Genomic DNA, 23,458 nt, shown 5'->3' with positions numbered 1-23,458 from the left:
ACATGGAAACAACCTAAATGTCCATCAGCAGATGAATGGATAAAGAAGATGTACATATATACAATGGAATACTACTCAGCCATAAAAAAGAACGAAATAATGCCATTTGCAGCAACATGGATGCAACTAGAGATTATCAAACTAAGTGAAATAAGTCAGAAAGAGAAAGACAGATACCATATGACATCACTTATATGTGGAATCTAAAATATGGCACAAATGAACCTATCTACAAAACAGAAACACACTCACAGACATAGAGATCAAGCTTGTAGTTGCCACGGCGGGGGGCGGGGGGTGTGAGGGAGAAGGATGGATTGGGAGTCTGGGGTTGGTAGATGCAAACTATTATGTTTAGAACGGATAAACAGGACTTCCCTGGTGGCTCAGTGGTTAAGAATCAGCCTGCCAGTGCAGGGGACGTGGATTCGAGCCCTGGTCTGGGAAGATCCCACATGCTGCGGAGCAACTAAGCCCGTGTGCCACAGCTACTAAGCCTGCGCTCTAGAGCCTGCGAGCCACAACTACTGAGCCTGTGTGCCACAACTACTGAAGCCCGCACGCCTAGAGGCCGTGCTCCGCAACAAGAGAAGCCACCGCAGTGAGAAGCACGTGCACCGCAGTGAAGAGTAGCCCCCACTTGCTGCAGCAGCGAAAACCCAACACAGCCAGAAAATAAAGAAAGAAATTAAAAAAAAATAGAATGGAGGGCTTCCCTGGTGGCGCAGTGGTTGAGAGTCTGCCTGCCGATGCAGGGGATGTGGGTTCGTGCCCCGGTCCGGGAAAATCCCACATGTGGAGCGGCTGGGCCCGTGAGCCATGGCCGCTGAGCCTGCGCGGCCGGAGCCTGTGCTCCGCAACGGGAGAGGCCACAACAGTGAGAGGCCCGCGTACCGCAAAAAAAAAAAAAATAGAATGGATAAACAACAAGGACTGGAACTATATCCAGTCTCCTGGGATAAACCATAATGGAAAAGGATATTTAAAAAAAGAATATATATATATATATATGTGTGTGTGTGTGTATGTATATATATGTGTGTGTGTGTGTGTGTGTGTATAACTGAGTCACTTTGTACGGCAGACATTGGCACAGCATTGTAAACCAGCTCTACTTCAATAAAAAAATTTTGAGTGTCAGGCTTTTTTAATTGCAGTATAGATCCACTTTTAAAACACTTATGAAGAAATACAATATATGGAAGTATATGAAAATGGAACAATTCTAGTTAAAGGAGGAAGGTTTTGCATTCCACCTACTTAGCCGGTTTCTTCCCCACCTACCTAATGAATGTTGATTGGAATTATTATCCTAAATTATTTCACTTCATCTTAGTTTTGTGACTTTGGATAAATCAGTCTGTCAGTTATATAGTATAGGGGTAATATACTTTTCTACAGGATGGTTTTAGGATCAAAAGAGACAGTGAATATTGTTTTTTAAATTAGATTTAACATTTTATAAAAAGTATAAATGTAACATACAACTCTTTTGAGGTGCTGTTTTATGCACATTTGGAATTACCTATATCTTTCTAATTAATCACATTTACCACACAGCATCTTTTTAAAAATATAGATGTTGGGTTAGGCCACATAGAATTTGGAAATATTGCAGAATCTTAAAAATTTAACGTCTACACTTTCATAAAAGCTATATAAGCAGAATCAAAGGGCATCAACTGTTTGTTTTAAGTCAGTAAATGCTAACCCAAATGTTTGAAAAGTAAAGGTGGTAAAGGGATGACATTGGCAACTGCTGGTAGGAGTATAAACTGGTTACAACTCTCGGAAGCAGTTTGACAACAGCTATCAAAATGTCCTAAAAAATGTATATCTTTTTTGTCTTAGTCTGTTCTTAGACTGCTCTAACAAAATATCATAAACTGGGTGGCTTATAAACAACAAAGATTATTTCTCACAGTTTAGAGGCTAGGAAGTCCAAGACCAAGGAACTGGCAGATTCGGTGTCTGGTGAGGGCTCACTTCCTGGTTCCTAGTCTCTCCATAAGGACATTAACGCCATTTGTGACCTCCTCACATAGGCCCCACTTCCAAATACCATCACTTGGGGGATTAGGCCCCTCCACTAGTTATTGTACTTTAAAAACAAATAAATTTATTTATCTATCTATTTATTTGGTTTTGGCTCCATTAGGTCTTGGTTGCTGTGCGCGGGCTTTCTCTAATTGCGGTGAGCGGGGGCTATTCTTCATTGCGGTGCACGGGCTTCTCATTGAAGTGGCTTCTCTTGTTGTGGAGCATGGGCTGTAGGTGCGCGTGCTTCAGTAGTTGTGGCACATGGCTTCAGTAGTTGTGGCTCACGGGCTCTAGAGCACAGGCTCAGGAGTTGTGGCACACAGGCTTAGTTGCTCCGCGGCACATGAGATCTTCCTGGACCAGTGCTTGAACCCGTCTCCCCTGCATTGGCAAGTGGATTCTTAACCACTGCGCCACTAGGGAAGTCCCTAGTTATTGTACTTTAATCTTTGGTATGCTAATAATTACCTGGAATATGAAGTGTTTGCTCGAATTCCATATTATCTTTCTCCATTGTTTGTTCTTAACATGCCATTGAATTAAAACTTAGTCCCACCAATTCTACAGTACTGCTAGAGTGTTTTATTTCCTAAAGCATTAGGTGGGCAGTAGCATTGACATTTATACAAGGATAGTCCTAGCAGCATTGTTTGTAGTAGTAAAAGCCTATGTCTCTCTGTAATGGAATACAATATTTTTTTGAAGAGGCAGATTTACATCTGATAAAGAATGATTGCTGAGATTAAATGAGTTTATGTGACATTGTGTGTAAGACATTATCTGTAGTGTACTGCAGTTTGTTTTAAAAACACATATTAATTATCTCTAGAAGACTATGCAAAGATATGTAGTTATAGGTAGATTATCACTGAAAGAATACACAAAACACTGGTAAAGTGGTTGCCTCTGGGATGGAATATTGGAGGTCAGTGGTGGAAACCACACTTTATTGTATACTTATATATTTAAAGTTTGTTTAACCTTGTGTATGTATAAACTTTTAAATTATTTAAATTAATTTGAAATGTTTTAAAGGCAATACTAAGGAAACAACTATTTCTATCACAGTGGGACTTAGGCTGAAAAAAATTGAGAGACACTGGAATAGGTTGCCTCAGGAGACAGGTAGCTGATTTTTGCCTTCAAAGAATATAAGGAGAGCATGAAATTCATTTGCTAATTCAGCTTCTCTAACCTTTGAGTTCTTTCTAATTCTAAATTAATTTCTCATTCTATAATAATATACTAAGTTTGTAGCTTATACCTTTTTTTTACCCACTCTCATGGTTTAAAGTTGTCTCTAAAATTAAAATACTAATTGTAATTTTATCAGAACAATTCTCCCTACAAAACTAAATTTCATTACTGTCACAAAGTGATAACTAATTATATAAGCCACATCTTGATCTTACAGCTTGTGAGGCAAGCAACACATTAGAAACATAACTAAAAGCTCAAGAACAGTGTTATAATCTTAAGGATGTACTATGACAGGATTAGCTGTTTTAGAGGCTTTGGGGGGGGGTTCCTTTTCTTGTGAAATACTTGTATGATTTGGAAGGTAATACTCTTAAAAGAGTGTCTTAAGATTTATGAGTTTTTAAATAAAATATTCTTTCTTCAAAATAGAAATGAGAGTTTATTAGGAGTCATTTGAATTTGTTTTCTTTCAGAAATCGAGCTATAGCAGATTATCTTCGTTCAAATGGCTATGAAGAAGCATATTCAGTTTTTAAAAAGGAAGCTGAATTAGATATGGTATGTTTGACTTTTTACAGTTACTCATAGTATATATGAGTGGACTTTACTTAGGTATCCCTAGTTAACAGTCACCTGAGTTATTCACAGATCTTGTCATTTGTTATTGTGGTTTACTTGACACTAAACCTAGTATTCACCCTCCCCCCCCCCCTTTTTGGTATAATCAGATGTTTTTATTTATTTATTTCTATAATCAGGATATTTTTCGTAACGTTTGAACCTAGAGCTTGAATGGTTTGTATGGCTTGAACTATTGTATTTTTGCCTTTTTTTTTTAATGTTCTCATTTTTTTTCTCTAGAATGAAGAATTAGATAAGAAATATGCTGGTCTTTTGGAAAAAAAATGGACATCTGTTATTAGATTACAAAAGAAGGTAACTTAAGTCTTTTTTCTTTTAAGTTAGTTGTATTCAAAGTATTATATAAACTGAAAATATCAACATAACATAAATTATTCTTTTACATTAATTAATAATTATATTTAACCTTGAAAAGGCAAATAAAAATACATTTCTATGCATTATTATTTCTATGCATTATGACCTATACAGATCATTGCTGGTAAATGGTAATTTATGCAACCAGGGCTACTGGCTGAGTTGAATCTAACACAACCCTGACTTCAAGGAATTGGTGCTGAAGAACCCATTTATGCACTTAGATGGGAAGAACACATGGAGCCAATATGATGCTGGGGAAAGAGCACTAAAGTGTGCTCTTAGACAAGTCATTTTCATCTCTGACCTTTTATTTTTATCTATAAAGTGAAGGCAATAGGTAATATTCTGGTCCTAAAATTTATACTTTTAGTAGGCAAAATTAGAATAATATTGTTATGAGTTAATCCATAAAAAACCCTTAGAAAAGTGCCTAGCCACACAGATGCTCAGTAATGTTAGCTTTTAATATGAATATTCTGATTAGCATGTACAATGTAAACTAGAAAGGATCAAGATAGGTTCCCTACTCTTCCTCTAATTTGTATCCTGGCACCTTCCAAATTTTTTTTGAGTTAAGGAGGTAAGACACAATTGTATTGCATTTTTCTCAATTTTTAGTTTTGTCACACTAAGATTTTAGTGATATATTTAATATAGATCATTTTCAATTAAATCTGACAAATGCTTTGTAAATTACTGAAATTTTATTCTGCGTATATGAATGCAAAATAAAGGCAGGTTTTTAAAAATATACTATTTTTATCAGAATTTTTCTGTACATAACTATGTGTTCCTCTTAAGGTTATGGAATTAGAATCAAAGCTAAATGAAGCAAAAGAAGAATTTACGTCGGGTGGACCTCTTGGTCAAAAAAGAGACCCAAAAGAATGGATTCCCCGTCCACCAGAAAAATATGCATTGAGTGGTCATAGGAGTCCAGTCACTCGAGTCATTTTCCATCCTGTGTTCAGTGTTATGGTCTCTGCTTCAGAGGATGCTACAATTAAGGTAGTGATTTCAAAATTGGAAGACATACAATAGGATAATTGTTAGAAGCAACTTTAATGTTAAATTGAGTGAAAGAAATGAAAAGATCCTGAAATGAGGACGTATGCAGAGGAACAGGAGGGCCTCTTTGAAACTGTGTGATTGATTCTAAACCTTAAAAGACAGAATAAAATTTCATTGTAGCTCCTGAGAGACAAGCTGCCAAATAAGTTCACTGATGACTTTGAGAAAATTGGGTGTCACTAATGTAACATTGGACAAATATAGGTCACCCAGTGCTCGAATAACTTTTGTTCTTGAATTAAAGTATAAGTATGTGCCTTACTTATTAGCAGAGGTGATAGATGAAAATACAGGATTACAGAACTAGTAATTGGCGGGGGTGACTATCTTCCACAAAAAAAATCAATAGAGGATTTATTTAAATTGCACTCTCCTTGATGGTTTTGATTCCAAACTAAACAGTAATTCTCTCTAGGGGTATGGAAATGTAGCAGCTTTCCATTTTATAAGTTATTTATTTCTGTCATTTTTTAAAATTTTCATGATAAGCATATACATTTTAATATTTTTAATCAGGAAAAAAGTTGTTTTTATAATTTCCTTTGATTCAGACACACAATACAGTGATAGTTGTATAAACCACGTACAGAAAGATAAGTAAAATGTAGTTTTAAAAATTTAAGTAGGTTTCTCTATCTAAAGCTTATTTCAGATTAAGTTCTAGATTTTTCTTTTTTTTTTATTTTCCGGTACGCGGGCCTCTCACTGTTGTGGCCTCTCCCGTTGCGGAGCACAGGCTCCGGACATGCAGGCTCAGTGGCCATGGCTCACGGACCTAGCCGCTCCGCGGCATGTGGGATCTTCCCGGACCGGGGCACGAACCTGTGTCCCCTGCATCGGCAGGCAGACTCTCAACCACTGCGACACCAGGGAAGCCCCCAAGTTCTAGATTTTAAGTTTCATTTGTAGAGGTATAAATAAGAAAATGTGAGTAGATTGCTAAGATTGTATTTATCATATAGCAGCAGTCAGCATAAAACGCAGGCATGACTTAAATATATATCCTTAACCTGTTCTTTAAACGTGATTGTATGTTTTCCTTCTGTGGATTCTTTAGTTTCTAAATCAGTGGCTTACTTTCATCCTGTGGGTTGGTGATCCATGGGTCGGGCTGCAAAGTAATTGGAAGAGAGTCTTAAATTCTATTTGCATTACATATTTCTGTAGGCTGAGGTGATTGCCTAATACACTAATATATTGCTGTCTTTCAAATTATGTAGACATGTATTTACTTTATTAATTTCACGATAGTCTACTAAAAACTGCACTGCTGTCATGAAGCATGGGGGTAAAGATAGATTTATCAAATAGATGGAAAACTCAGTCTTAACTATTGATTTTGCAGCAGTGGTCTAAAAGCGAAAATAAAACTGCTAATATGCCATCTTAAAATTAGCTATTGGTTCAGCTTTAAAATATTACAAATGGAAGTTTTAAAAGTTTTATCTATAACCATACCATGTATGTCAACAACTAGTAAAAGTTCTCCCTTCCATTTAGTCTTTAATGTGCACACATACGAAAAGCATTTGTATTTAGTTTTGCTTCCTTCTTTGATTAAACTTATTTTAGAAATACTTTTCTTTGTTTCTAATGAATCATCATTTTTAATGATTTTAAACTGATCTTTTTACTTATATGTGGAGACTTTATAGAGTAGTTAATGGTCAAGAGCACAAGCTCTGGGTTCAAGTTCTGACCCCCCCCCCCCACTTAATGATTTATGTGATATGAGCAAATTAACTTTTTGTACTTCTCTTTTCTCATCTGTAAAATGAAGATAATTAGTACTTGTGTCACAGGACTTTGGGGAAGATTAAATAATACATGGAAACTGCTTAAAATACTGAAGGAGTACTCAGTGTCAGCAGTGTCTCAACACCATTAACAAATCTTCCACTGGATTTTTATTTCCAGTCATCTACTATCTTAAATAATACTGTTCTATTTTATACATAAGTCTTTCTCATTTTGTTGGATATTTTGTGGAATGAAAAGAAACCTGTTTCTACCAGTGGTTTTCATTCTTCAATTACGGTAAAGCTAGGGGATTCCTAAATGATGATTGTGACAGAACTACCTTCCAAAAAACTCAAAGGAGCACACAGAGACAGAATTTTCTGTAATTTTGTGACTATCTTGGGCAAAGTGCTTGATATGTTTAAGGCTCAAATTTCTCATTTGTTGGAAGGGGGATTAAAAATATCTATAAGATTCTTTTGCTTAAAATGAAGTAATGTATACATAATGTATATAACAGTACAGTGTTTGGTGGATGGATGGTAAGTCACCAATAAACTGTAGATAATGTTATAGTTATAACAAAATTAAAATTTTATTATATAATTTCTCTTGTGCATCTGATAAATATAACATGTTCCTTTTAGAGTCATTCATTTACATTATCAACATTTGAACTACAACAATTTAAGAAAAATGATAGAGGAATAGCTCATGACTTTTTAATTGCATCATTTAAATTTTTGAAACATTATTTCTGGTTGTCATTTAGAATTAGTTCTTAAATGTTAAGAAAAATGAACAGCAAACAAAACTGAAAAATACGTTCAACTAATAAAGCAGATCAAGGATTGCCAACTTTAATATATAGAGTTCAAACAAATATGGAAAACAGTAACATCTCAACAGAAAAATGGACTATAGGACATGAACAGACAATTCAGAGGAAGAAAAAGTGGCTAACCAACAACAGTAGAGCTTTGGCGTCACTACTAATAGAAGAAGAAATGCAGGTTAAAATATATATCAAATCTGCCAAGATATTTTACTTTTTAAATGAGAATTCCCAGAGGTGATAAGAATTTGATGAAGCAAGCATTCTCATTACATTTGATACAATCTTACAGGAGAACAATTTAATAGAATATATGAAGGGCTAGAAAGCTTACACTTTCTGACTCAATTCTTCACCATCACTGTCTGACCTAACTATTGCAGAATGAGGACAGATATTTTTCACTATTCAAAGGTTTTCACTATAATGCTTTCTATAATAATGAAAAAGTTTTTCCTTTTGTTTAGAAAATATTAGGAATTACTTTTAAAAGAATGTTTGCTAATAAGTTTTTAATGGCATGGAGAAATCCTTATGATAAGATGCAAAGGGAAAAACAGGATAATGAAGTATACACGGTCACCGTACTTTTTTAAAAGGAGCATAGAAAAAATGGAAAAACTATGCCATTGGTAGGATAATGGATATTTTTTATTGCCTTTGTATCAGTACGTTGTATTTTTTATCATGAGCATTTATTTTATAATCATACAAAAGGTAAATATCAAGTAAAGAAAAAATTCTCATTAATTCCTGACATTTATAAACACTAAAATGCTCTGTTTGCTTACCATTTATGAAGAGACACAGTTCATATTCTGGGTATATTTATTTTAGAGGAAAATGCTTCAGTGTTCTTTAATGAATGCATGGAAGGAAAATTAACTTAAATGGAAGTGAACTTCAAGGTCACACCTTGTTTATTTTCAGTATGTAAAGTATTCATCTGAACTCTTGGTGTTGAAATGAAACGACTAGATATCAAAATGAGTAAAGATACTACAAAAAAAAAAGAAAACTATAGACCGATATAATACCATTTATGAACATAAATGCAAAATCCTTAACAAATTATAAGCAAATTGAATCCAGCAGTTCATAAAAAGGACAATTACTATGTCATAAGCAAATAGGGTTTATTCCAGAATGCAAGATTGGTTCCACATTTGAAAACCAGTGTGATATACCATATCAACAAAAAAAACATAGTAGGTTCAGGAGAAGCATTTGACAAAATTCCAACATCCATTCATGATAAAAACTCTCAACAAGCTGGGAAGGGAGCTTCCTCAGCCTGATAAAAGGTAAAGCTATCTGGAAAACCTAGAGTGGACATAATACTTAATGGTGGAAAGCAATGCTTCCCCGCTGAGTTCAGGAATCAGGGCCAGGATGACCAGTCTCAACCACTTAAATTCACCTTTGTATTAGAGTGCCTAGCCAGTGCAGTAAAGAAGAAGAAATAAAAGGCATATAGATTGGAAAGGAAAGAATGGAACTTGCCTTTATTTGCAGACAACATGATCTTTTATATAGAAAATCCCAAAGAATCTACAAAAACTTGCTGGAATTATGACAGTGTAACAGAATGACAGGATACAAGGTCAATATATAAAAAGTAATTGTAAAAAAAAAAAAAAAGTAATTGTATTTCTATAAACTAGAATAATTGAAAATCGAAATTTAAAAATGCCACAGTAGCATCAAAAAACTCCAGAATACTTCAAGATACATCTAACAAAATATGAACAACACTAAACATACAGTAATCACTTCCATGTAGAAATACTTGAACATTTAAATGGTAAAATTTTAATATGTTTATTTTGGGAAGGCTATGTAAGTTTACTGTAAAAGAAATGTTTTTAGAGGATAGTTTATTTTTCTTATGTGCATTTTTTAACATAGTTGTAATCGTGTGTAATTTTGTGTCTTTTTTATATAACATTATTGTATACGTGCCATAAATTCCTTACAGTAGCAAATTTTATATCTGCGTAGCCATTTCCCTAATATTGGATGTTTAGATTGTTTCTATATTTTCAAAATACATTTTCTAAGTTTCTCTAAATTGGGTGAAATACACTCTACCACAGATACCTTTGAACTTACTATGGAAAGAATGAAATCAGTCACTTGATTTTAGAGCATGTAATTAGTGTTGGTTAAAGACTTAACTTCAGACTAGTATTTGGCCACCACGATAGAAGTTTAGTATGTTCTTGAGATCTGTTTCTAATAGTAATTATTCTTGATAGCTTATTATTATTTTTTTTTAGAAAAATTATCTTTAAGAATGTGACTGTGGCTCAGTGTTTTTATATCATAATGACATATGCTTCTGTAAATCTGCTATTTAAGGATAGTTACATCTTGTGAAGTCTTTCCTTGGCCTCTTAGATGTCTGAGCTTTGCTTGTCTAGTAGAATTGAATACTCCTTTATCATTCCCCTAATATTCTACATATAAATTCATGTCATAGGCCTCTGAAACCCTTTTTTTTTTTTTTTCGGTACTTATATTTACTTTTTAACATGTCTGTTGCCTGCTGTCAGACTGGGATGGGACTCTGTCCTGTTGCATTATATACCTAATCACTAGCATGGTTAGATATATGGTAGATGCTTAGTAAATGTGGTTTTAGAGGTCTATTTAATAATCGATTTTCTCTATAGAGAAAAGTCCAATTTATACTTGAAGATGTGCTGTTTCTAAGAGAGTTACCCTTTGTTACTTGTTTAGTTAGTCAGTATAGTGCCAGACTGGCCTGCCGAGTGCAGATGTGAACTGAGAAAGGAGTGATATGATGCTAACCAATTTTCTGTTCACTTGACAGGTGTGGGATTATGAGACTGGAGATTTTGAACGAACTCTTAAGGGGCATACAGACTCTGTACAGGATATTTCATTCGACCATAGTGGCAAGCTTCTGGCTTCATGTTCTGCGGATATGACCATTAAACTATGGGATTTTCAGGGCTTCGAATGCATCAGAACCATGCATGGTAAGGGGTGGAGGATAGCATTTTGATATTGGGTTCTAACATGGTATTCCAGAGAGATGGATAATGTTTTCTAACAGTGTGCAAGTTTCCTACATTCCATTCTTTTTTTTACTCTTTACTAGGTTTTAATTTTACAGTGTAACAGTAGTCAAACACAGAAATCTTAATGGTTCTAGAACAGACTGTGTTTTTTGTTTGTTTGTTTGTTTTGTTACCCACATCACTCTGTTATTGGTCAAATCAGTCATGCAATCAACTGGGTCCCTACATTCAATTCTTACTGTCTATAGTGGAGGAGCATATGATGTAGATAGTCCATGGATAATTATGGTAATTGAGAGTTGTTTTCTGTTATGAGGTTTTAAGTATCTCTTAGTGGTTATAAAATACTTGTTTTCATAAATATTTTTGAATGAGAAAAACTGCTAGGACATCTATGTGTTCTTGAGAAGAAGAGAAAATGAATTTATTGGGGTTGTTTTATTGTTGTTTCTCATTTTTTGCAGTTGGGAAACTGAAGTCAGAGAGAGTAGATGTAGTAAAAGCTGGAACCCATATTCCTTTGCTTACTTTTTAATATTCCACATACACTATAGTCTCATTGTTAAGTTGTTTTCCCAGCCCTTGTCATGGAGACTGTTTTCTGAAGCAGTTTGGCTTTATGGAAAGAGCATGGGCTTTGGAATCAGATATCTGGGTTCCGATTCCTACTTGTTTACTTAATGGCATTAGGAAATTGTAAGCTCTAATCTGTAAGATGAATAATACTTAAGTATTGAATTAAGAATTGAAGTCATAGGGTTGTTGTGAGGATAAAATGAGATTGTATACTCAAATCATCTGATTTAGTACCTGGTACATAGGAGGTGCTCACTAAATAAGGATTTTTGTTGTTTTTTTAAACATGTTGAAATATGAATGTTTGGGTTTTATTTAAGGAACGCATATTGTGTTAATAAAAAAATTTTTTTAATTATTATCCAGTGACGTTAGCACTTGAGTAAGCTGTGTGACTACACAGATGGTGTAATTTGAATGGTATGCTCCCCCGCCCCACTCCCCCAAATTAAGTGCATTAGGGAAGCTTACAGATCAAGGGAGTTCTGTTGAATCCTTTTGTAAAATCTGTATTTGTTTCTTTAAGTAGCCTGTATCTTATTGCTCTAACTTAAAGAGTTCTTTTATGTTCCTTAAAATAATGTGATACTTATAAGGATTCTCTGAGGCTTCTTTTGCAAAGGATAGCTAACTAGCATTGTGAATAATGCATTTTATTTTTTTTACCCCTATGAATATCAACAACAACAAAATAATTTTTAACTATTTTAAATATGGAACCAAATCCCCATTTTTCTTATCCATTCTGTTCATCTCTGTAAATCTTATTTCTATCTTATATCTTAGAATAACAACCATAGAAAATTTTTTTTTTTAGTGTTCATAAACATTCAGTGTGTTAATATATTCAAATGCTGATGATACTGATTCCCTGTGATTTTAAAACAGTTGTACAGGTTGAAATGTAATTATAAGTTGAGCTGGCTGCTTGTTTCATTGTGGATTATTTTATTGTTATTAATCCCTTAACTTTTTTTGTGTAAATCCAGGTTTCTTATCAAATTTATATAAAACTCCATTGTATTTAAAGTTGCTGTGATATTTGAAATCCCATGATGAAATCTCATGGTGAACTGAGGTTTAATTGCTCTTGATGATATATTACTTAGTATGTTACTGTGTTTTGTGTCTTAGGCCATGACCACAATGTTTCTTCAGTAGCCATCATGCCCAATGGAGATCATATAGTATCTGCCTCAAGGGATAAAACTATAAAAATGTGGGAAGTGCAAACTGGGTAAGTAGATTTAGTTGAAAAGGCGTCAGCTTAAAGAGATAATATTCAACAAAAAAACCCACAATTATATTCTGATTGTTCCAGTAAATTTGGCTGTAACCCAGAATGATCACCATGACAGTTATATTTTAAAACTTAAGTTTCAATCTCTAAATGTCTATCCAAAAGGAACAGAAATTATGAAAGAAACTATATCCTTGAGAGCCATTTTCTGTGTAATGGCTTACTTTCTCTGTGGTCTTCTTTTAGGTTATCTCTCTGGGTTGAATTAAAATGTAAATAACATTTGTGCAGGTATGCCCCTATTAGGCTTAATTTGGTTGTGCTTAGAATTACATGATTGTTATAATAAAACCTTAACCTACTGGTTTTGTCCAGATTAGTAAGAGCATGCCTTTTCCCCAACATGGCTAGAAATATTTTTGTTAGGTTTACTGTGTGTGCTTAGTTAAAAGATTTTCTCTCTATTTTTTACCTTGTAGATTTTGATTTGGTTAGCTCCTTAATGATACTTCCATCAGCTTATTTTAACTGATGTTTGACTTTCCAGCCTGTCCCCATCTTTTATTAACCAGGAATGTACGTGTATTCTGTTGACTTGCATATGATGCCATTCTCTTCATTCCAGTGCATAGCTAGTTTTGTATCACTTCTGGGAAGGGTCCCAATGATTGCCATTCACGATGCAAACTATTACTTATTTTGATAGCTACTGTGTGAAGACATTCACAGGACACAGAGAATGGGTACGTATGGTGCGGCCAAATCAAGACGGCACTCTGATAGCCAGTTGTTCCAACGACCAGACTGTGCGCGTGTGGGTCGTAGCAACAAAGGAATGCAAGGCTGAGCTTCGAGAACATGAGCATGTGGTAGAATGCATTTCCTGGGCTCCAGAAAGCTCCTATTCTTGCATCTCTGAAGCGACAGGATCTGAGGTACTGTATGATTTATATGTTATTTCATGGTTTTGTTGCTAGTATCTCAGAACTTTAAATAACCTTCCTGATTCTCTATTTCATGCCATTAATGCATTTAAAAATCTGCATCCCAGAATTCTGAATCTTGAAACTCTTTACTGTTCCAACTTGCAGATAGATGTGTTTATATTTTTTAACTAGTGGTTACTGTTGCTGTCAGCTGACCCTTGGTGTGTGCTGGGATGGGGGTTCTCCTGAAGAGTAAAAATGGTCATTTAAATTAGTCAGAAATGTCATTGTTATAAGAGTATACCAATGCAAAAAATAAAACTTATGGGAGAGGTTAAAGTTATCTTTTAGAAGAATAGTGTTCCTTAATGAACATAATTATTTTATTTATAAATTTATGGTAAGATGCAGTTCAGCATTTAAATATTTGTTTTAAATGAAGAATATTTTATATGGAGGCCTCCGATACTCTTGATCATTAGAAACACTAGCTGAATCTGGAGTTATATTATTTTTTCATGATTCTTAATTTGTGCTCTTCATGATTTCATTCTTTGTAATTATTACCTTAAAATTACAGAATAATTAATTCTGTGAATAAGTTGTATGAGCCAAAATTGACCACATTTCTTTTTTATTTTCTTTCACATTTCTTTTTTATAGAGACGTTCCTATCATGGGTTTTTTAAAATTACATTTTAATAAATGAAGGAGGATTCCCCATCCCTCCACCCCCCAATTATTTTTCAAAATGAATCTTCTATTGTAATCTCTTTCTAGTTGGCTGGCTTGGTTGCATTTTCAGACTTTTTTTTTTTTACTGCCACCTGGTGGTGTTTATGTACCATATGTCATAAATTCGTTGTGGTTGGACTTTATATAAATGATAAATTAGTTTTTAAATTTTTCGTGATTACAGAAGTCTTGAGCAATAAATTTACCATCCATTGGTGTTGTAGAAACTGAATCCTAATCTAAGTGGAAATTTTCTACTTTTATATTATCTAGGTCCTTCCTGTGTAACCTAGGTATGTCAAAAGACTTCTGTATTTCAGTAGAAAAAAACAAGATGAATAAGTCCTGGATATCTGATGTACATACAGCATGGTGACTATAGTTAACAGTACTGTATTGTATACTTGAAATTTGCTAAGAGGGTAGATCTTCAGTGTTCTCATCACACACAAAAAAACGTAGTTTTGTGAGGTGATGTTTACATTAATTAGCTTGATTATAGTAACCATTCTACAGCGTATACATGTCTCAGAACATGAAGTTGTATACCTTGAATAGATACAATTTTTATTATTGTCAGAAAATGGTTTTTACAAAATTAGAAGTATAGATCATTGCTAGGTAGTTGTCATTTAAAGTCCTTACCTAACTTCTTGCCTGGGAAACTTAATTTTTATATGTTTTCTATAGACTAAAAAAAGTGGCAAGCCTGGACCATTCTTACTGTCTGGATCCAGAGACAAGACTATCAAGATGTGGGACGTCAGTACTGGCATGTGCCTTATGACCCTTGTAAGTTTGCATAATCTTACTGCTGCTTTCGCATTTTTACTGTGTGCATATCTTTTTGGGTCAGATGCCTTGTGATATCTTATTAAGTAATCTGAATTATTTGAGGTTTTAAAATAACTTCTTTATAAATAGACTTCTTGTCGTTAAGTCCATGGTTGCAGTGATATGGAGGTCATTCCTGTAGAATATTATGTTATACAAAGGGTCTGCAAAGCCAGTCAGTGCTAGGAGGGAGAGTCTAGCCACTCTACCTCTAAAAATTATGTGACATCTCCTGAGGAGGGGAAACAGTAATATTACAGACTCATTCATTTTTTGAAACTGTTTGCTTTTCGATTTCATTATATTTAATTTTAATATGAATCCTTTTAATTATTACCTATATATTTGCATGTTGGAGTTCATTTGGTTTATCATTCTGAAATTAATGGTGTTAGCTTTATGACTTGGAAATGTTTATTTCATTTAGGAGCCTATTTCATCTAGATTTTAGTATGAGGATATATAAATGATAGTAGGGGATCTGTGGACATTAATCCAGTAGCAGTTTTTCTAATTTGGTATCCATGTTGGTTTAGAGATTCTTTAAGTGCTAATCATACCTTGAAGTGATTGTCTCTCTGTAGCATATGATAGACACATATGGAAGTATCATCAAGAACTGATTAGAAAATTAAACTCTCCTCTTAGTATTCTGAGCTGAGTTCAGGTACACTATGTTGCTGTTAGAAAACATGATCTACATTTAAAAATCAGAAAGCACGTGCTCTCTTCTGTAACAACACAGGTCACCATTAATTTCCCTGGAGGTTTCTGGCTCCTGTTTTTCAACTGAAGGAGGATTCTTTTCTCTGCTTTATTTTGGTGTGGCCACAAGAAATGTGATTTGATTTTTGTTGAAGCTTCTACAACTCCAGTGATCGGTGGCTTTTACAGATAACAAAGTTTTTGTTTTGTTTTGTTGCGGTACGCGGGCCTCTCACTGTTGGGGCCTCTCCCGTTGCGGAGCGCAGGCTCAGCGGCCATGGCTCACGGGCCCAGCCGCTCCACGGCACGTGGGATCTTCCCGTGTCCCCTGTGTCGGCAGGCGGACTCTCAACCACTGTGCTACCAGGGAAGCCCAACAAAGTATTTTTTTGAGTAAGGGCAAAGGCAAAAAAAGTAAACCAAGGCAAAAGATATGTCACCTTGGTTGTCTCTTTTCTTTTTCTTTTTTTAGCTCTTTGGGAGGGAGGGAGGTTCTTTTACAAAAGCAATATAGCTATTTACATTTTAGAAAATTTGAGAAATAAACAGAAAAGTTAAAATAAAAATCACCCTCAGATCACTTTACCATACCTAATAATACCTAGCAAGTGTATTTTCGTAGACTAGAGCTGTCCAGTAGAGCTTTCTGTGATGATATTCTGTGTCTACACTATCCAGCATGGTAGCGACTAGCCACGGGCAGCTGTTGAGCTCTTGAAATGTGGCTAGTGAGACTGAAGGACTGAATTGTTGATTGTATTTAATTTTAGTTTATATTTAAATAGCCACACGTGACTAATGGCTATCCTGTTGGACTGTGCAGTTCTAAACCTTTTTCTTAAATTACTATGTAGGTGAATATGGTGGGGGGTTTTCTATGTAAAAATGGTATACCGCACATACTGCTTTGCAGCAGACTTCTAATTTAGAAGGTGTGTGGCAGTTGCTCATATCATTAGATACACTTATTACATACAGTGCTTTGCTGAACGTCTTCGTTAACCAAGTCATCTAGACACATTCTTAATTATTCTTAGGATAGATTGCAAGAAATGAAACTGCTGGACAGGGGATATAGATAGATGAATGGATGAATAAAGATATGCAGTAAATACCTATATATCCTTCACCTAGAGTCGCCAGTTGTCAACATTTTCTTTTCTCTGTGTGTGTATATGTAGATTTTGCTGAACAGTTTGAAAGTTACTTGTAGACATCATGACACTTGACCCCAGATATTTTAACATGTATCTCCTAAAAACAAGGGCTATTCTGTATAACCATAATAAAATTATCACACTGAAGAAATTTAACATTAATACACTACGTATTTAAATTTTCTCCATTTACCCCAGTAGTGTCCTTTATAACTTTATTTTAGCCTCTTTCCAGGAGCCAATCAAGTATTATATGTTGCATTTACTGGTCATATATTGTTAGTTTCCACTTTCCTTTAACCTAGAATTCCTTAGACTTTTTCCCCCTTTTGTCTTTTTTGGCATTGACGTTTTTAGTGTATGTAGTTCCAATCCACTTTGAGTAATGACTTACTGTTTTCATAGATGCTTTTTAAATTATTTATCCCTTTATTAAGTCAAATACCTCTTTGTTTTTAAGGTGGGTCATGATAACTGGGTACGTGGAGTTCTGTTCCATTCTGGGGGGAAGTTTATCTTGAGTTGCGCTGATGACAAGACCCTGCGTGTGTGGGATTACAAGAACAAGCGATGCATGAAGACCCTCAATGCGCATGAACACTTTGTTACCTCCTTGGGTATGTACAAGTTACGAGGTTTCTGAGCAGTTAGGTTTTGGGGTGCCAGACCTAACAGTTTTATGTAACCATGTGGATGTTTCCAGGTAAGAAATGAACATGTTCTTTCAGGGCAGAATAGAGAAGACAGGTTAAAAACTTTATGGATTCCTGCCATTTGTTTTAAATTCTCCTTTCTTAACTCTCTCTTTCCATCATCAGCCTTATAATAAAAAAAAATTATTTTCTCCATTGCACAACATTGGTTTGGAAGCTAGAATTATGAAGAGGATGCTTACTGAGCACTATGATGGGTAATTTTTCTTCCCTACTAGTTTGTAAGTTTCTCAGAGGAAATCTTACTCAACCTTTTTACTCTGGCAGATATATACTATTGTAAACTCAGGGAACTGTATTTACACTTAATAAACATCCTCAGTATCATCTGGACCTGAATCTAGAATTTAAGATAGTGAATAAAGTAAAATACAATACACTAGTGTATGATGGATCTAATAATGAAGGTAAAGCCTCAGTAGAATAGGGCTAATGCTTAACCTTACAGGGTCATTAGAAGGATCAAATGTGAATATAAAGCATTAGTACTAAGCCTAGAACATAGTAAGTGTTCAATAAATGGATACATTGAGGCTGTCCTTGTTGTTAGAGTTCAGTGTTCATTCAGCCTCAGTTGGGATGAGGATAGTGGGGGAAGTATTTTTTTAGGGTGTTAGTAGTACAGGATTTAATCATTAAGGCTCAGCTTCCTTCACCTAGTTGATAAGCTTGATGTACCTGCTAGGGGTAGATGTGTGGCTGTATAGAGAAAAAGAATGAGTATTCCTGGCACTTGGATGTGCTTATTTTGTGGCTTATTAAAAATTGTATCTGGCTCAGTCTGATTTTAAAATAAGCCTTCTCTTTTTCTTTCAGATTTCCATAAGACGGCACCATATGTGGTTACTGGCAGTGTAGATCAAACAGTAAAGGTGTGGGAGTGCCGTTGATTGAGTTTCATTTGGCCCCTCCTCCCTTGTTTCCTCTGGATGCACTCTGATGATACCATGGTTACCCCATTGAGCTCTGTTTAAATAAATATTGTCCTTTCATGTAAATTATTCTGGATGTAGATTGAGCTTATTAAATGTTACACACAAAGTATTCATGCATGGTGAATCCAAATTGTATACTGTAAATTTACATACGTTGTCTAGAAGTACCATAGGGTTTAAAAACCTGGGCTGGCATTGGTCACACCAGGCCTAAGAAGGCAGAAGTTGAATAAATTGAACTAGGGCACTAAACTGAATAGTTGACAGTGTCGTTTTATGTTGGATTATTAATTCCTGTTTTCCTTTCTGCTGTCTGTTGGTGCCTGACTTGATGGCCTCATTTGGGGGAAAGTGGTGGTTATTAGGGCTTTTTCTGAAATGTGTATCTATGTAACATCACTTAAGTGTGCTTAATAAATCTTCTTTAAGGATGTTAGATAATAAGGCTACAATTCAGAATCTTCTGAACCATCTATGTAATTAATGGGGATTACACATTGGAATTTTTGTCATGACACATTTGCCAAATCAGTAGGATACATTTGTTTTGGCAGCCTATCAAGCAAAGGCTAGTGGTATATTTATGTAAGAAAATGACTGTAAATCTGAAATAAGAAAAATCTCAGCAGCTAATAACAAATCATTTATTTCATTTGGGTCTTAATGCTTTGTAAACAGGTTTAAAAAACACTGTAATACTCTAAGCTTCTATTTTCCACACTAGACACACTTCTAGTTGTATTCTCCATACTGTTAGACTGTATAGTGATGTGACTTCCAAGTAGAGTTTAATCTTCCCATTGAGTGTGTCATGGTACAAATCACTATTTGTTTTTGATGTTTTTTAGGGATGTGCAATGTGCATAACATAATGACAAAGAAATATTGAAAAGGTTATGTTGTCCATTTTAAGGGAGTGGGAGAAATACAGCAGTTTGTTTTTCAACATGAATCTGATATCGATTTGAACTGTGTTTAACTTACAAGTTTATAAAAAGACAGGGTTTAATGGAGCGTGCATAAAAATGTACTGTGTTTTCACCTTTTGTTTATGTATAAATGTTTATGAGTATATGGGCCTATCTATAAGTGGATAAGTCTGTATATGTATGTATATCACACACATACAACCTCCATGTCCTTGGGTCCTGGGTTTTTGAAGAAGTGCTAAAACATATAAATAGAATAAATCTTGCTGTGGAATACCATGCTTTAGAACAAATCCTTTTTGATCCTAACGCTTCTGAAAACCAGGTCTGACTCTGTGGGAATTTTTCCCAGCTAAAGGAAAATCAATTCCGTTATCCGCCACCTCCACCCCCAGTTTGGCTGTTGAGCATTTTACACATCCCTGATATATTGTATATTGTGGTCCAAAGTTACTACAAGTAGGTTTAAGAAAATTTTTATCTATGACTTTGAAAACAATATTCCATTGCAGATTATTAATAAATAATCCCATTGCTTAGCTAACCAACATTTTTTTAAAGAAGGTCATTTGAAAAGTTAACAGAACAATGAAATAACAAAGATAGTTTAACAAAGAAATTTATCCTGGATTGCATTTATTCATTTGTGTAATATGTGATTTTTTAAAAAAAAATATCCCTTTTAGTATTCAGTGGAAATTTGGTTCCTGAAAAAGACAAAGGGTTAGAGTTAATGTCCTGTAGATACACACACAGAGAACAGGCCATATATTTACTAGAAGCAGCTTTATGTCTAGCTTTTGTCTTTTTGTTTGTTTGCTTGTTTGTTTTTAATAATTCCCGAGAGATGTCTCTGGAAGGAAGTGTTTTGAAAACTAACGGCTATTTTTGAGGACAAATATTACAACTTAAGCTAATTTCTTAAATACAGTAGAATAACTTTCAGGACAATATTGCCTCACAACCCTGCTCACATTGAGAAGTCTTTTTTTGTTTCCCCTTAGCTGTTCTGACTGGATTTTTCTACAGAAGCTACGGAAGATATCTTTGTTCTTGTTTGCTGCTATTTCCTGTCCTATTTTAAGAAATATAAATACATAGAAATGGTGCATCTTTAACATTTGTTTGTACATGTATAAATGTCTTGTATTTTAATTCATTTTTAGCATGTAGCAACACGAATTGTTTAAGGGTAAGCCACAACATCTAGAAATCACTCCTAGATACGAACAATAAAGGAAAAAAAATGGTACCGATTTAGGAGGAAACAAAGCCACTGTCGCTGGGTTTTCCCTGCAGCCTGCAGTGACTTCCACTGACAAGGAGAAACTATCACTCTGTAAACAAAGTCATCCTTATTGGGAGATTGCCACAGCCTGCTGCTTAAGTTGAGTTACCAGACATCCTCCATTTACGAAGCAGCGAACGTTGAATCTCAGGGATGGTCCTCAACTGGATCCAAGTGTAACGAGCCCTGTTTGAATAATGAAGGGGGTGGGGAGAGTGATCCATCCACAATCCGGAAGCAGATTTGCAGAGGTTTCCTGCACTGTTGTTTGACACTGCCCTGTTGATGCCCTTTCTTCCTGTTTCCTGCGTTTTCTCTGTCTGCTGTCTAACCCTGTGCCTTGCCTGGGATAAGTACAATGATGAGGTTACCGGTTTGGATTGTAAGTAGAGGAATTTATTGATTGGTTTAGAGGTTCACTGCTGCTTTGTCACTGTCTCAATCAAATTGGCCACTTATTTAAGAAATAAAAAGCTGGTAGAATTGCATCCTCAGATGATGATTGACCTTTTGTGTGTGTGAAAACAGACATTCCATTGCCACCCTAATATAACGTGCCCAAGAAGTCCTAGCTGCACTCTTGAAAGTGCAAGCCACGGAAACTGGTTTAGACATGGCTTGGAGAATAGTTGCTTTTTGACATGGCCTCTTGCACTTTAGGAGACTGAGACTGTCCTGTTTTGTCCATTGTGGTGTGACCAATGGTGTGCCCAGAGCACTGCTCTAAAACTCACTAGTGTTAGCACGTCGTCAGGGCTGTGGGCGCTCGCTGTAGCCTTCGGAAGCTTTGGCTCTAGATCACCAAGCCCAGTCTCCTTACTGTCAGTGCCCTGCTCTCCTGTTTGCCTCTTTCTGTTTCTATGTGAACTTCCAGATAATATCACTCATTAAATAGTTTTTTTTTAATATTTATTTAAAGAAAAACTATTTAGAAGTAAAGGATATTTTGTTTTGTTGACAGTGGTGGCTTGATAATCCTTAAGCAACTGAAGATAAAACTGTTGAAGGAAAAGGCACTTAAAATGGTTCCTCTCTGTCCAGCTGTATATAAGTCCAGTGTGTTAACTAACCTAGATGATGCAAAGAAGAATCGCCTGGTAGAGAAGCAACATGTACGAAATCGGTGAAAAAGGTTTTGGTTTTTTTCAGTGGGGGAGGGGGAGGGCAAGCTGGATTTACAAGTCACGACTGGACCGAACTGGCCTTTTTATCTTTCCACTATATCATGTAAGTGGCTGCTTTCTTGTCCTGCCTATCCTTCAAGCATCCCTAAAGCTCACTCTGAAGATGGTAGAAACAAAACACACAATCTTCGAGTTAGAAGTTGATCCTGACACTGACATGAAGGCGAACGTTGATTTCATACGAACGAACAGTTACAGAGGTGGTGATTGGAGAAAACAGTTCCCCAGATTGTAAGAGTTAACTGAAGATATTGACACAATTTTAAAAAAATCAGTAAAGGAATGTATATAATATTGCTCTTGTGTTTTACAGTAAGATTTGTTGCTCTCAGACTGTGTAAAACAAGATTTATTCATGTTTTCTGCATATTAAAAAAATCTTATTGTACCAATTGGTAAACTATTAAATGCCTATAAAACTAGATGTGGTTTTTTTTTTTTTTTTAAGTCTTTTTGTGCACAGATTTAAAACCTTTCAAATTGAGTCCTAATAGGAAGCAGGGTTGTGTTCAGCACCAGTCATGTGGAGAATAAGATATGCAAGTTGCTAGCAGGGCCTGGATGGAAGGCCTTTCTTCAGGGCAGTGCCAGCACTGCCTTTGCTGTCTTGCTTCCTTCACCCTATTTGCAGGAGGGAACTAGGAGCACAGCTGCAGGGGTTCTTGCCTGAGGGGCTTGCACAACCGCTGGGTCAGGCAGCTCCAGACTGTTTTCCAAGGCTCCACCCTGCCCTCCAGCAGCCCTTTCTGACAGTGACTACAGCTGAGGCCAGGAAGGACCTGTTACAGCCTCAGGGCCCCGGGGAGAAGTGAGCCTAACTGCCTTTGTTCTGTTAATGAGCCTTTTAATTCTGCCCAGTGGTCCTGGATTCTTGGAGATTATTAATACTGTTTTAAAAATTTTGGTTGAAATGTACCAAGAATCTTCACCCTTTTCCCAGAAGCCCCACGGCTTTCTATGTGCTTTACATATGTCGGCCACGTCCTGCCTTCATCCCTGGACTACTGCCCAGCTAGCATGCGTAAGTGTTTTAGGGCACCCGTGAGGTCTCCCACAAAGGACAAGTTGAATGATGTGCTCTTTTCTTACAGCCCAACTGTCATCCTGCCATTTAGAAGGTAGCTTCTCTACCCACCCCCCTCCTCCAAATGGGAAGCTGGGCCAAGAGCACAAAGTAATTTGCTTGAAGTTAGCGTCCTGCATTTTGCAGCTTTTCCATTTCTTTGCAGGGCTCCTCTTTTCCCCTAGGCTGAGATCCAGATGATGAGCCTAACCACTGAGAGTGGAGATTTCCAGCTTTA

The 23,458-nt window shown here is 35.7% G+C and overlaps 2 protein-coding genes across 3 annotated transcripts in view; one reads left to right on the top strand and one right to left on the bottom strand.

The window, feature by feature from the left end:
• The window catches only part of PAFAH1B1 (platelet activating factor acetylhydrolase 1b regulatory subunit 1), a 69,554-nt gene extending 50,778 nt beyond the window's left edge, over positions 1-18,776 (top strand). For both annotated transcript variants that reach the window (XM_082679597.1, XM_082679598.1), the window contains exons 3-11: positions 3,714-3,798; positions 4,102-4,176; positions 5,044-5,250; positions 10,725-10,893; positions 12,646-12,748; positions 13,458-13,686; positions 15,103-15,204; positions 17,569-17,725; positions 18,638-18,776. In XM_082679597.1, the coding sequence (XP_082535723.1) occupies positions 3,714-3,798; positions 4,102-4,176; positions 5,044-5,250; positions 10,725-10,893; positions 12,646-12,748; positions 13,458-13,686; positions 15,103-15,204; positions 17,569-17,725; positions 18,638-18,711 (1,201 nt within the window). In that variant the 3' untranslated portion in view covers positions 18,712-18,776. The remainder of the gene's footprint in view (positions 1-3,713; positions 3,799-4,101; positions 4,177-5,043; positions 5,251-10,724; positions 10,894-12,645; positions 12,749-13,457; positions 13,687-15,102; positions 15,205-17,568; positions 17,726-18,637) is intronic.
• Positions 18,777-21,027: 2,251 nt separating this feature from the next.
• CLUH (clustered mitochondria homolog) overlaps positions 21,028-23,458 on the bottom strand; it is a 28,295-nt gene continuing 25,864 nt past the window's right edge. The window contains exon 26 of the mRNA XM_082679596.1: positions 21,028-21,159. Coding sequence (XP_082535722.1) covers positions 21,069-21,159 — 91 coding nt within the window. The 3' untranslated portion in view covers positions 21,028-21,068. The remainder of the gene's footprint in view (positions 21,160-23,458) is intronic.

The sequence above is a fragment of the Grampus griseus genome, assembly GCF_964374135.1.
Source record: "Grampus griseus genome assembly, chromosome: 20".
In the NCBI taxonomy this organism is placed as follows: domain Eukaryota; kingdom Metazoa; phylum Chordata; class Mammalia; order Artiodactyla; family Delphinidae; genus Grampus; species Grampus griseus.
Note: the sequence above shows the minus strand (reverse complement) of the source record. Positions and strands in the feature narration are given on the sequence as shown.